Source organism: Hippocampus guttulatus, chromosome 2, assembly GCF_054856545.1.
Source record: "Hippocampus guttulatus isolate MCC_2025c chromosome 2, RoL_Hgut_1.0, whole genome shotgun sequence".
NCBI lineage: Eukaryota > Metazoa > Chordata > Actinopteri > Syngnathiformes > Syngnathidae > Hippocampus > Hippocampus guttulatus.
The window spans coordinates 23,424,294-23,439,128 of NC_141262.1; the positions used below are offsets into that span (position 1 = coordinate 23,424,294).

General features: G+C 43.3%; 3 protein-coding genes across 3 annotated transcripts in view; all 3 read left to right on the forward strand.

Annotated features, from left to right (window-relative positions):
* The window catches only part of LOC147209088 (uncharacterized), a 40,073-nt gene extending 37,218 nt beyond the window's left edge, over window positions 1-2,855 (forward strand). Inside the window, exons 70-75 of the mRNA XM_086104685.1 lie at window positions 15-79; window positions 142-317; window positions 508-716; window positions 1,346-1,407; window positions 1,494-1,642; window positions 1,716-2,855. Of these exons, the coding sequence (XP_085960811.1) occupies window positions 15-79; window positions 142-317; window positions 508-716; window positions 1,346-1,407; window positions 1,494-1,642; window positions 1,716-1,804 (750 nt within the window). The 3' untranslated portion in view covers window positions 1,805-2,855. The remainder of the gene's footprint in view (window positions 1-14; window positions 80-141; window positions 318-507; window positions 717-1,345; window positions 1,408-1,493; window positions 1,643-1,715) is intronic.
* Window positions 2,856-5,766: 2,911 nt separating this feature from the next.
* LOC147209089 (uncharacterized) lies at window positions 5,767-9,486 on the forward strand. Its single transcript, XM_086131857.1, has 4 exons — window positions 5,767-5,858; window positions 6,573-6,631; window positions 6,718-9,239; window positions 9,352-9,486. Exons 2-4 carry the CDS (start codon window positions 6,589-6,591, stop codon window positions 9,484-9,486), a joined length of 2,700 nt encoding a protein of 899 aa, XP_085987983.1. The 5' UTR covers window positions 5,767-5,858; window positions 6,573-6,588.
* A 147-nt stretch (window positions 9,487-9,633) lies between these two features.
* LOC147209090 (uncharacterized) lies at window positions 9,634-12,202 on the forward strand. Its single transcript, XM_086131868.1, has 4 exons — window positions 9,634-11,651; window positions 11,754-11,818; window positions 11,900-11,955; window positions 12,042-12,202. Exons 1-4 carry the CDS (start codon window positions 9,678-9,680, stop codon window positions 12,200-12,202), a joined length of 2,256 nt encoding a protein of 751 aa, XP_085987994.1. The 5' UTR covers window positions 9,634-9,677.
* The last annotated feature ends 2,633 nt before the right edge of the window (window positions 12,203-14,835 follow it).

A 14,835-nucleotide genomic window follows, 5' to 3' on the forward strand; every position in this document is an offset into this window, starting at 1 on the left:
CCTCCGTGCTACAGTGCGACGCCATCTACAGGGAGAGATTTGGTTTTATCTTCATCCGCACCTTCGTTATTCGGATTATGTAAGTTCATGCAATTGTTTTATGTCCACCTGAGAGTACATTACATTTTTTTTGCAATACAGCCGTGCTGTGGTGTTGACGCGAATGGAAAACACGCAAGTGGTCGTCGGACTGGAGTTCAGGAACACATCTTCGACTCCAGTGGATGAGGTTGTCGTTGCCACTTTAGAGGAAACCCTTAGTCTGCCCAACAATACATTCAACATCAGCCTTGTCGCCGAAAGCATTCAAGTCATTCGTGAGTCTACCACCGCGAATGTCTGCCGTTGTGATGTTCAAACACTTTTTCTACTTTTTTTGTCATTTTTGGGTGTCAATAACTGTTTAACAGTTCGTAGGAAGAATTATTGTTTTAGAAACATTTGTTGGAGTAAATTTGTTGTGGGGACAAGGTGTAAAAACCAAATATCTTCCGATTGTCTTGCCAGAATCTCCACACAAAACAAATTTGACGACAACAAAACCCAACACCACTGCGGCTCCAGCAACGACGGCCACCAAGAATCCCATTACGAGTGCCACATCACTCACCACACGGACTTTGAGGTTTACGTCCGTCGGCGAGACTTTCACAAATGACTTGCTCAATCAGTCGACTGCCGCGTTTATCAGCCGAGCGGCGCTCATCAAGATGACGGTGAGGTGCTTGGAATGCTCCCTTATACAAATTATGAAAGAAAAAAAAAAGGAATGCAACCCTACAACCGCGCTTGAGTCTCTGGTTTTTCGTGCTCATGGAAAAATTATGTTTTTGTTAAAGTTTTTGGCTTCCAAAACTCTTATCAATACAAGAACGCTCGTCACACGGCACTTTCACAACAATGACAAAAATGACATCACGGGGCTTACAAAAGTACTAGTTTGGATAAATTCTGAGAAAGAAGCATTCACACTAATTTAGTTGTCTTCTTTTGTAATCTTTTGAAAATGATGAGAATCGCCAGAAAACTGAACAACCAGCATTTGACAAAAATAACATTGAGAAGCTCACAGCAGAGTTTGCCTGGTTGAATGTTGAGAATCAGGTGTTCATGCTCATATAAAAAATGAAATAAATCAAAAAGTTGTGTGGGGCATCACAATAAATGCTTGATTTTCAGCATTCACACATTATAAGAACAGTGATGCAGAGAATTGAGCATTCACACTCATTCTGCTGTGCAGCCCCCCAAAACGTGAATCCAGACTACTTGTTGCAAGGTTTGATTCTCAGCATTCAAACAATAAGAAAAACAAAGCTGATACATTATGATGCTCTCTCCACAGCTGGAACCACTCTTCACAGTCACATTTTCTTCATTTAATGACCTGACAGTCACGTCATTCAGGTAATGTAAAAAAAAATAGTAATTCTCACTGGGCAATCATGACACAGGATTATTTTTTGTTGTGTGTTTGTTTTTATTTTTTACAGTAATGGCTCCATTATCAACAACATTAACCTGAGGTTCGCATCTAGCTTGGTGCCCAGCAATAATGTCATTGGTGAAGTTTTAATCAAAGCCGCACCCAACATCACAGCCTTCAACGTGGACACCTCATCCATTTTTGTGAATGGCATATGTAAGCTACATATAAAAAAAGTGATTTTTGCACAATTATTGGAGGCAAATTGATTAATTTTTTTTTTTAATAGTGATTTCAAGCGGAGCGACCCTTAAGACGAGCCTCATCACCGCATCTGCTGTGGTGCTGTTGTCATGGTTACTGACGAGCAACCAATAGCATCTTTGCATGGGTTGGCCAAATAAGGGCTTGGTGTGTGTGTGTGTGGGGCGAAAATTAGTCTCTGTGGATCGCCGATTGCCATATCATGAAGTTACATGCATATGATTATGTTGTATGATATAATTTCTGGAAGTTTATAACTCAATGCACACTGTATATGAATTAAACTCTTTATACACTGTTTGAAAATGATAGCCTTTGCACACCGTATAGAAATTAAAGCCTTTAGACATGCTATAAAAATAAAATTAAATAAAGCCTGTAGACAAATTCAAATGAAAGCTTTGTACATTGTATAAGAATTAAAGTCTTAAGACACCCGACACAAATGAAAGTTTTTCTACACTGTATCCAAATTAAAGCCTTTCCACACTCTGTAACAATTGCATCCATCCGTTTTCCACACCAAGCGAGTGGTGCTGGTGCTTATCCCAGCTGACTTCAGGCGGAAGGCAGACTAGACCTGGCAGACTGAACTGGTCGACAGTCAGTCGCGGGGCACACATAGAGAAAAACAATCATCCACAGCCACTCCCAAGCTGCCCACCACACACAAGTCAGGTGAGTGTTCCACGACACCATCAGAGACCTGTAGAACAAGTGAAGCCTTTAGACATTCTATTGGGATTAAAGCCTTTGTACACTACTAATGAAAGACATTTTACACTGTACACAAATTAAAGCCTTTGCACACTGTCTAGCAATTAAAGCTTTTACTATTCAAATTGAAGCTTTGGATTCCGCGTCAGGATTAAAGTCTTTACACACAACCATGAATTAAAGTTTTTGGCCACTGACTTGAAACCGTTAGACGACAAGAATTAAAATCTTTGTACAGTGTATACAAATCAAATCCTTTGTAGATTGTATGACAACAAAAGATGTGGGGATTATATACAAATTAAAGCCTTTGGATATTATATAATAAAGCCTTAAGACACTCTGGAAAATGTGAATAAAACAATAACTCATAAGAAGCAATATGAAGATTGTGACTGTGAGTAAAAAAATGATGACAATAATAAACTTTTTCTGGGATTTACCAACACACTTTTCTATTATTTGTTGTGTGGCCACTGTATTTATCCATCCATCCTCTATTGGTTATCCGGGGTCGGGTTGTGGGAGCAACAGCTTTAGCAGAGACGCCCACACTGTCCTTTCCCCAGCCACTTCTAGCACTTCCCTGGGGATCCAAGGCATACCCAAGCCAGCCGGGAGACATAGTCCCTCTAGCGTGTCCTGGGTCGTCCCCGGGGCCTACTGCCGGTGGGACATACCCGGAACACCTCACCAGGGAAGCGTCCAGGAGTCATCCTAATCAGATGCCCTTGCCACCTCATTTGGCTCCTCTCAACATGGGGGAAAAGCGGATCAACTCTGAGCCCCTCTCGGATGACCGAGCTTTTTCACCTTATCTCTAAGGGAGAGCCCGGACACCCTGTGTCTCATTCTTTCGGTCATGACCAACAGCTCGTGACCATAGGTGAGGGCAGGAACTTAGATTGACCGGTAAATCGAGAGTTTCGCCTTTTGCCTCAGCTTTGTTTTCACCACAACAGACTGATACAATGTGCGCATCAGAGCAGAAGCTGCACCGAGCCGCCTGTCGATCTCCCACTCCATCCTGCCCTCCCTCTTGAACAAGACCCCAAGATACTTAAACTCCTCCACTTGGGGTCACCCCCGACCCGGCGTGGGAACATCACCATTTTCTGACTGAGGACCATTATTTCAGATTTGGAGGTACTGATTCTCATCCCAGCCGCTTCACACTCGGCTGTGAAACACTCCAGTGAGAGTTGGAGATCCCGGCTGGGAGAAGCCAACAGCAACACATCATCTGCAAAAAGTCGAGATGCAATACTGAGGCCACCTAACCGGACCCTCTCAACGCCTCGGCTGCACCTAGAAATTCTCTCCATAAAGGTTATGAACCGAATCGATGACAAAAGGGCAGCCTTGGCAGAGTCTAACCCCCACTGGAAACAAATCTGACTTACTGTCGGCAATGCGAATGACACATCAGTGGCATAGGGACCGAACAGCTCATATCAGGAAGTTTGGTAACTCATACTCCGTGGGCAGTCAGTGAATTTTCACAAATTAAAACCACTGCACACTGTATAAAAATTAAAGCCATTGTAAGCAGTATAAATATTAAATCCAGTGTCCAGCGGTTTGGTGTTCCATCACTAGATGGCACTGATGTTCAATATTCTTTACAATGCCGAGCAGGGATTCATTGTGCTCTTGAGGTCAAAAAGTCTTTTGCAATGTCAAGGAACCTTATCACAACAGCTGGCTCAATGTATTTTGTGACATCTAGTGGAAGAGCATTTAATTGTACTCCCTGTCACTGGCATTGATAGATGAACACATCTGCATTATCAATTGTAATTAAATAATCACTTTTGTGACAATTAAATTAATCCCCCACCCCTCCCTCAAAAGACGTGCTTATGTGTCTTTTCAGACTCTGCACATTCAATCCCAGGTACTTCATATTTTTTCAAGACTTACAGTAAAAAAAAACAGTTAAGGTAAATGCTAGACTTTTTCTCAGTGGTGGGTGGGAATAAAACGTAATTACGATAAACCCGAATTACTAGTTCAATATATTGCGTGCATGTTTTGCCTTTAAATTGCATAACGGATGAATCATGGAATCTGCGGCATTCTCAGTCTTTGCATTGTGCAAAAAAACTAAGGTGTCACATTGTAGTAGTTTTGTTTCCAAAAGTGCGACATTAGAAACGTTAAAAACAACAACCCATGTGACATGAATGAAGACGGACGTCATGGGGATTATCTTTTTTGTCATCGCTTCATTGCTGCAGTACAATAGAACCCTGGGAGTTTGTCCTTGCCACTAAAATTAGACACCTTATAGTTAGCAATATCCAATATTGGTTTGTTTGCTAAGATACTTATAGACACTAAAAAGTAAATATTTATAGACTGTAAGATGCATTTGTGTACTCATCTTCAATATAATAATATTTATTTTGAAAAAAAATCCCCCCCACAGAAAATGGAGTCTGTGTACTGAGAAGGGGGGGAAAAACGTTCTATGATTACAAACCAATCATGTTTGGGAGAGACAACCACAAACTACAGTCTTTTCTTTAATGAGGCCATGAATGGGGAATATCTCATTTTCTCAGCTTCATGTTTCTCCATGTTGATGCTGTTTTTTCTCTGCTTCATGTTTCTCCATGTTGATGCTGTTTTTTCTTTCTCCCACCACACAAGACACCAACATCTTAACTATATTAATACATACACTGTACATACATACATTTATACACATATATATACATACATACTGTATATATATATTATATATACTGTATATATATACACATATATATATATATATAAAAAGAAAAAACAGCATCAACGTGGAGAAACATGAAGCAGAGAAAATGAGTACATTATATATATATATATATATGTGTGTGTGTGTGTGTGTGTGTGTGCGTGCGTGTTTTTTTTTTTTTTACATCTTGACATCATCCGAAAAAAACAAAACAGCATAAGTTGACATGGGAAAGAATAAGAAGTAAAGATGTGTCTTCAAGTATAAAGAGGAAAAGTAAAAAAATAAAATAAAATCGACATTTAGCACTGTGTGAAAGTCTATTTTTTTTTAATTGTGTTTTTATTTTATTTTTTGTGTGTGTGTGTGTGTGTTTTTCCCCAAGTGCCGCAGGGGTTCCGCCCACGTTGCTCATTCTTTATTTGCTTAATGTCACATTTGAAATCAACAGGAATGCACCGTGACAAAAGAATGGAGGGTGTGAGTGACAGCTGCCAGCCCTGATCCAGGAATTGTTCAATAATGTTTTACAACATTGCAGCCCTATGCATCACCTTGGGGTCACGCCACATCCCTTCTGTAGCCTTGCGTTATAAAAGCCAGTCCGAAAGATGCAATGTGACACTCAACAAGGTGAAGTCTCAAACTGGAAATACGAAAATACAAAAAAAGGAGAATCGGGAGAACACAAGAAGGTTTCAGTATTGATTTTATTCATCGTAATATAAGGTATGTATATTTTTTCCCCAATTAACTCTTCAACATAAAAATAAATATGGGAACTATAACTTTGGATTTCTGGTCGAAATCCAAAGTTATACTAAGTTGTTGTACATTTTATTTAACTGAGAGCACTAATTAGTTCACCTCACTGCTTGTGTCTTTTTATTTAATATTTTGTAGTGTACATTTAATCATTTTAGCAATATGTTTCAAAAGTAGAAGGAATGTGATATGTAGGATTCATATATTGAATGTATTTGTTTTGAAATACATTTTAATTTCAGTGTTTTCATTGTATTTATAAACTATTTAAAACATTCACGCTGATGAGAAAACATGACAGCGTCATATAAATAATTTCATAATTTTCACAAGAATCATTTTAGATAAATTATCAAATGTGCGGAAGACAAACGGAAAGTGCAGGTTTCATGTATTTATTTTTTTCATTATATTTTTTAGTAATATTTTTATTAAGAATGTTTTCATCTACAATAATATTTATTGTTATTATAGAAATAATACAAGGGTGTGTGTGGGGTGTTAAACCATGACAAGCTATTAAAATATATATATTTTTCATTTTATGAATTAAAGGCAATATATTAGTTTATTAACATGTTCCAATGAGGCTGAACTAAGACTTGATTAGAAGGACACACAAACACGTAGCTGCCACCCATCTGTATGTTTGTTTAATTAATATTTTCCATTGTATAGAACCAAACCAAACAAGATGCTCATTCGACGGATGATGGCAATGTGCCTGATTCTAACAGGTAACTTGATCTGTTCAAACATAGTGAGTCTTGTTTTTCCTGGACAACAAGAGAAAAGGGTTCAAAAGTATATTTTTTTAAATAAGGTTTGAGGACAACCAGAGCATGGGAACCAACATCGAGCACAACGGCAACACCTGATCCGCCAACAACTCAGGGGATAATGACAACACCGACAGAACAAACGACTGCTGTCGTAAAAACAGAATCTCCAACAGCAGTGACGACACCTGCAGAATCAACTACAGTTGCCATAACAACAGACCCTACCACAATAACAATCGCGACACCTGCAGAAAGAACCGCTGCTGCAACAATAACTACAGAAACAGCAACAGTTGCCACAACAGCAGCAGTGACGATACCTGCCGAAACAACAGTTGCCACAATAACAGACTTTACGACAACGGCAGACACGACACTTGCAGATACAACAACAGCAGCCACAACAATAGATTCTACAACAATGGCATCCACCACACTTGCGGAAAAAACAACCATTGAAACAACAGCAGCAGAAACAACAACAGTAGGAACAACAGCAGCAGTGACGACACCTGCCGAAATTACAACAGCTGCTGCAACCACAACTGCAGAAACAACAACCGCTGAAACAACAACAGCAGAAACAACAACAGACTTTACCACAATGGCCTCCACGACACCTGCAGAAACAACAACTGCTGCTGCAACAACAACTACAGAAACCACAGTTGCCACAAATGGAGCAGAGACGACACCTGCCGTAACAACAGTTGCCACAACAACAGTCACAACGGCAGAGACGACACCTGCAGAAACAACAACTGCTGCTGCAACAACAGCAGCAGAAACAACAACCGCTGAAACAACAACAGTTGCCACAATGGCATCCACGACACCTGCAGAAACAACAACTGCTGCTGCAACAACCACTGCAGTCACGGCATCAGCTGAAACAACTACACTTGCCACAACAATAGACTCTACCTCAATGGCATCCACGACACCTGTGGAAACAAAAACGGTTGAAACAACAGCAGCAGAAACAACAACAGTTGCCACAACAACAGACTTTACCACAGCGGCAGACACGACACCTGCAGAAACAACAACCGCTGCTACAACAACTGCAGAAACAACAACAGTGGAAACAACAGTTGCCACAACAGACAATACCACAACGGCAGACACAACACTTGCAGAAACAACAATAGCTGCTGCAACAACAACTGCAGAAACAACAATCACTGAAACAACAGTTGCCACAACAACAGACTTTACCACAAGAGCAGACATGACACCTGCAGAAACAACAATGGCTGCTGCCTCGGCAACTACAGAAACAACAACAGCTGCCACAACAACAACAGTGACAACACCTGATGAAACAACAACAGTTGCCACAAACGCAGCAGAGACAACACCTGCAGACACAACAACAGCTGCTGCAACACCCTCTGAAACAAAAACAGCAGAAACAACAGGTGCCACAACAGACTATACCACAACAGTAGACATGACACTTGCAGAAACAACAACAGCTGCTGCAACAACAACTGCAGAAACAACAACCGCTGAAACAACAGCAGCAGAAACAACAACAGTTGCCACAACAGACCTTACCACAATAGAAGACACGACACCTGCAGAAACAACAACTGCTTCTGCAACAACAGCAGCAGAAACAACAATCGCTGAAACAACAACAGTTGCCACAACAACAGATCTATCCACGACACCTGCAGAAACAACAGCTACTGCAACAACTGCAGAAATAACAACTGCTGAAACAACAACAGCAGAAACAACAGTTGCCACAAATGCAGCAGACACAACAACTGCAGAAACAACAACCACTGAAACAGCATCTGCTGAAACAACATCCACTGAAACAACATCTGCTGAAACATCAGTTCCCACAACAACAGACTTTACCACAACGGCAGACACAACGACTGCAGAAACAACAACAACCACTGAAATAACATCTGCTGAAACAACAACAGCTGACACAACGACAGACACAACAACTGCGGAAACAACAGCAGAAGAAACAACAACCGCTGAAACAACATCTGCCGAAACAACAACAGTTGCCACAACAACAGACTTCACCACAATGGCCTCCACGGCACCTGCCGAAACAACAGCAGTTGCCGCAACAACAGATTTTACCACCACAGCAGACATTACACCTGCAGAAACAACTGCTGCTGCAACAACTACTGCAGAAACAACAGCAGTCGAAACAACAGCAGCAGAAACAACAACAGTTGCTACAACAGCAGCAGTGACGACACCTGCTGAAACAACAGCTGCCACAACAATAGATTCTACCACAATGGCATCCATGACACTTGCGGAAACAACAACCGTTGAAACAACAGCAGCAGAAACAACAACAGTTGACACAACAACAGACTTCACCACAATGGCAGTCACGACACTTGCAGAAATAACAACAGCTGCCACAACAATAGATTCCACCACAATGGGATCCACGACACCTGTGGAAACAACAACCACTGAAACAACAACAGCTGAAACAACAGCTGCCACAACAGCAGCAATGACGACACCTGCCGAAACAACAACCGTTGCCACAACAACAGACCTTACCACAAAGGCAAACACGACACCTGCAGAGACAACAACTGCTGCTGCAACAACAGCAGCAGAAACAACAATCGCTGAAACAACAACAGATCTCAACACAATTGTATCCACGACACCTGCAGAAACAACAACTGCCGCTGCAACAACTACAGCAACAACAGTTGCCACAAACGCAGCAGAGACAACCCCTGCAGAAACAACAACCACTGCCACAACAACTGCAGAAACAACACCAGCTGCCACAACAACAACAGTGACGACACCAGATGAAACAACAACAGTTGCCACAACAGACTTCACCACAACGGCAGACACGACACTTGCAGAAACAACAACAGCTGGCCCAACAATAGATTCCATTACAATGGGATCTATGACACCTGCAGAAACAACAACCACTGAAACAACAGCCGAAACAACAGTTGCCACAAAAATAGATTCTACCACAATGGCATCCAAAACACCTGCGGAAACAACAACCGTTGAAACAACAGCATCAGAAACAACAACAGCTGCTGCAACAACTACAGAAACAACAACCGCTGAAACAACAACAGCAGAAACAACAGTTGCCATTACAGACCTTACCACAATGGCAGACACGACACCTGCAGAAACAACAACAGCTGCTGCAACGACTGCAGAAACAACAGCAGAAACAACAGTTGCCACAAACGGCGCACACACAACTGCAGAAACATCAACCACTGAAACAAGATCTGCTGAAACAACAACAGTTGCCACAACAACAGACTTTACCACAACGGCAGACACAACGACTGCAGAAACAACAACCGCTGAAACAACAGCAGCAGAAACAACTACAGTTGCCACAACAGACCTTACCACAATGGCAGACACGACACCTGCAGAAACAACAGTTACCACAAACACAGCAGGGACAACACCTGATGAAACAACAGCAGTTGCCACAACAACAAACTTTACCACGACGGCAGACACAACAACTGCAGAAACAACAACCACTACTGCAACAAGAACTGCAGAAACAACAACCGCTGAAACAACAATTGTCAAAGCAACAGCAATAACGAAACCTGCCATAACAACTGTTGCCACAAACGCAGCAGAGACAACACCTGCTGAAAGAACAACAGTTGCCATAACAACAGACTTTACCACAACAGCAGACACGACAGCTGCAGAAACAACAACTGCAGAAACAACAGTTGTCACAAACGCAGCAGAGACAACACCTGCTGAAACAACAAGAGTTGCAACAACAACTGACTTTACCACAACAGCAGACACGGCACCTGCAGAAACAACAACTGCTGCTGCAACGACTGCAGAAACAACAACCGCTGAAACAACAGCAGCAGAAACAACTACAGTTGTCACAACAGACTATACCACAACGGCAGACACGACACTTGCACAAACAACAATAGCTGCTGCAACAACAACTGCAGAAACAAGAACCGCTGAAACAACAGCAGCAGAAACGACAACAGTTGCCACAAAAGACCTTACCACAATGATAGAAACAACACCTGCAGAAACAACAACTGTTGAAACAACAGCAGAAACAACGGTTGCCACAAACGCCGCAGACACAACTGCAGAAACAACAAGCACTGGAACAACATCTGCTGAAACAACAACAGCTGCCACAACAACAGACTTTACCACAACGGCAGACACAACGGCTGCAGATACAATAATTGCAGAAACAACAGCAGAAGAAACAACATCTGCTGAAACAACAACAGCTGCTACAACAACAGACTTTACCACAACGGTAGACACAACGACTGCAGAAACAACAACCGCTGAAACAACAACAGTTGCCACAACAACAGACTTTACCACAACAGCAGACACGACACCTGCAGAAACAACAATAGCTGCTGCAACAACTGCAGAAACAACAACCGCTGAAAAAACAGCAGCAGAAACATCAACAATTGCCACAACAGCAGCAGTGACAACACCTGCTGAAACAACAACTGTTGCCACAAATGCAGCAGAGACAACACCTGCTGAAACAACAACAGCAGCCACAACAATAGATTCCATCACAATGATATCCACGATACTTGTGGAAACAACAAGCGTTGAAACAACAGCAGCAGAAATGACAACAGTTGCCACAACAACGGACCTTTCCACAATGGCAGACACGACACCTGCAGAAACAACAACAGCAGCTGCAACAACAGTAGCAACAACAGTTGTCACAAACACAGCAGAGACAACACCTGCTGACATCACGACAGATGCCACAACAATAGATTTTACAACAACGGCAGTCTCGACACCTGCAGAAACAACAATAGACACAATTGCAACAATTGCTAAACGAGTGACTTTCAGATCTCTTCAAAACACCTTTACAAGTGATTTGCAGGATCCTACTTCTGCGGCTTACCAAAACAGAGCAGCCATGATCAAGGCACAAGTAAGTAAAATTTAAAAAAATTATGTCACATAATGAAATGTGATGACAGTGAGAAACTAAAACCAACATCCTTGATCCCCTGACCTCCACCCCTCTCCACAGCTTACACCGATATTTTCTGAAGCATTTCCTTCCTCCTTTGTGATCCTGATAATCATCACTTTCAGGTACTTTGGTTGTGGTCTAACAGGTGAAGTAACTTAAGGTATTTCCAGTTGACAAACGTTTTTTTGTGATTTCTTCTGCAGGAGTGGCTCAGTCGTCAACGTCATGGATGCTGAGTTCACAGATACTTCGACACCAAGTGACACTCAAATTGCGGAGGTCTTGTCTGATGCGGCTTCAACTGTCAATGGCTTTGACATTGAAACTGGCTCCATTACTGTTGAGTCAACAGCCATAGCTGCGTCAACGACACAATCTGCTGTAACGGCAACTGCTGGTTTGAAAAGCACAGAAGCAACTACAGCAATGACGACAGCTACTCAGACAGCTGTACAAGCCTCTACAACGGCAACGGTGGTGGTGACTTCTGCAGCAACAAATTCTAAAACCGATCCCACATCAGTCGCATCAGCAACGGGCATGATGAGAACCCCTTCTCAGACAACAACTGATGGAACTGCACTGACAGCTACCGATGTGACAACTGCCCTCACCACAACAAGGGAGTCAACAACTCTTGCTGAAACAACTGAAGAAAAATCTCTCTCAACAACATCAGTATGGCCAACAACCGTTGAGACAACTGCACAAACATCAGCTCCCACAACTGCAGCGTTGCCGTCTACCGGCACAAGTGAAACATTAACACCTGCTGAAGTGACAACGGGGATAGCAAGTGCTGAAACAACAGCTGTAGCCACAACCACAGAATCTGAGACAACAGCTCAGACAATTGTGGAAACATCAGCTCCGACAACAACAGCAGCCCTGACAACATCTGCAGCAACAAGTGAAACATTAACACATACTGGAGTGACAACAGAGGAAGCTACGACTGAAACAACAGCTGGAGCCACTACTGCAGCATCTGAAACAACCACTGAGACAGAAACATCGGCTCCCACAGCAACAGCAGCCCTGACAACATCTGCAGCAACCAGTGAAATATCAACGCCGGATGGGGTGGCAACTGTGGCAGGAACTACTGAAACAACGTCTGGAGCAACAAGTGAAACATCAACACCCGATGGGGTGGCAACTGGGGCAGGAACGACTGAAACAACAGCTGGAGCCACGACTGCAGAATCTGAAACAACCACTGAGAGTGAAACATCGGCTCCCCCAACAACAGCAGCCCTGACGACATCTGCAGCAACAAGTGAAATATTAACACCTGCTGGAGTGACAACAGAGGAAGCTACAACTGAAACAACAGCTAGAGCCACTGCTGCAGCATCTGAAACAACCACTGAGACAGAAACATCGGCTCCCACAACAACAGCAGCCCTGACAACATCAGCAGCAACAAGTGAAATATCAACGCCGAATGGGGTGGCAACTGGGGCAGGAATGACTGAAACAACATCTGCAGCAACAATTGAAATATCAACGCCTGATGGGGTGGCAACTGGGGCAGGAACTACTGAAACAACAGCTGTAGCCACTACTGCAGCTCCTGAAACAACCACTGAGCCAGAAACATCGGCTCCCACAATCGCAGCAGCCCTGATCACATCTACAGACACAAGTGAAACATCAAAACCTGCTGGAGTGACAACAGAGGAAGCAACGACTGAAACAACAACGAGAGCCACAACTGCAGAATCTCAAATAACCACTGAGACAAAAACATCGGCTCCCACAACAACAGCAGCCCTGATGACATCTGCAGCCACAAGTGAAACATTAACACCGACTGGAGTGACAACAGAGGAAGCTACAACTGAAACAACAGCTGTAGCCACTACTGCAGCTCCTGAAACAACCACTGAGCCAGAAACATCGGCTCCCACAACAGCAGCAGCCCTGACGACATCTACAGCCACAAGTGAAACATTCACACCTACTGGAGTGACAACAGAGGAAGCTACAACTGAAACAACAGCTAGAGCCACTGCTGCAGCATCTGAAACAACCACTGAGACAGAAACATCGGCTCCCACAACAACAGCAGCCCTGACAACATCTGCAGCAACAAGTGAAATATCAACGCCGAATGGGGTGGCAACTGGGGCAGGAATGACTGAAACAACATCTGCAGCAACAATTGAAATATCAACGCCTGATGGGGTGGCAACTGGGGCAGGAACTACTGAAACAACAGCTGTAGCCACTACTGCAGCTCCTGAAACAACCACTGAGCCAGAAACATCGGCTCCCACAATCGCAGCAGCCCTGACCACATCTACAGACACAAGTGAAACATCAAAACCTGCTGGAGTGACAAGAGAGGAAGCAACGACTGAAACAACAACGAGAGCCACAACTGCAGAATCTCAAATAACCACTGAGACAAAAACATCGGCTCCCACAACAACAGCAGCCCTGATGACATCTGCAGCCACAAGTGAAACATTAACACCGACTGGAGTGACAACAGAGGAAGCTACAACTGAAACAACAGCTGTAGCCACTACTGCAGCTCCTGAAACAACCACTGAGCCAGAAACATCGGCTCCCACAACAGCAGCAGCCCCGACGACATCTACAGCCACAAGTGAAACATTCACACCTACTGGAGTGACAACAGAGGAAGCTACGACTGAAACAACAGCTGGAGCCATGACTGCAGCATCTGAAACAACCACTGAGACAGAAACATCAGCTCCCACAACAACAGCAGCCCTGACAATATCTGCAGCCACAAGTGAAATATCAACGCCAGATGTGGTGGCAACTGGGGCAGGAACGACTGACACAACATCTGCAGCAACAAGTGAAATATTAACACCGACTGGAGTGACAACAGAGGAAGCTACAACTGAAACAACAGCTGGAGCCACGACTGCAGCATCTGATATAACCACTGAGACAGAAACATCGGCTCCCACAACAACAGCAGCCCTGACAATATCTGCAGCCACAAGTGAAATATCAATGCCAGATGTGGTGGCAACTGGGGCAGGAATGACTGAAACAACATCTGCAGCAACAAGTGAAATATCAACGCCTGATGGGGTGGCAACTGGGGCAGGAACTACTGAAACAACAGCTGTAGCCACTACTGCAGCTCCTGAAA

Coding starts and splice junctions, on each gene's coding strand:
- LOC147209089 (XM_086131857.1), top strand. CDS start 6,589: ATGCTCATTCGACGGATGATGGCAATGTGCCTGATTCTAACAG. Junction 6,632..6,717: donor AATGTGCCTGATTCTAACAG/GTAACTTGATCT, acceptor TTTTTAAATAAG/GTTTGAGGACAACCAGAGCA. Junction 9,240..9,351: donor CAACAGACCTTACCACAAAG/GCAAACACGACA, acceptor CGACACCTGCAG/AAACAACAACTGCCGCTGCA.
- LOC147209090 (XM_086131868.1), top strand. CDS start 9,678: ATGGCATCCAAAACACCTGCGGAAACAACAACCGTTGAAACAACAGCA. Junction 11,652..11,753: donor CAGCCATGATCAAGGCACAA/GTAAGTAAAATT, acceptor CCCTCTCCACAG/CTTACACCGATATTTTCTGA. Junction 11,819..11,899: donor CTGATAATCATCACTTTCAG/GTACTTTGGTTG, acceptor TTTCTTCTGCAG/GAGTGGCTCAGTCGTCAACG.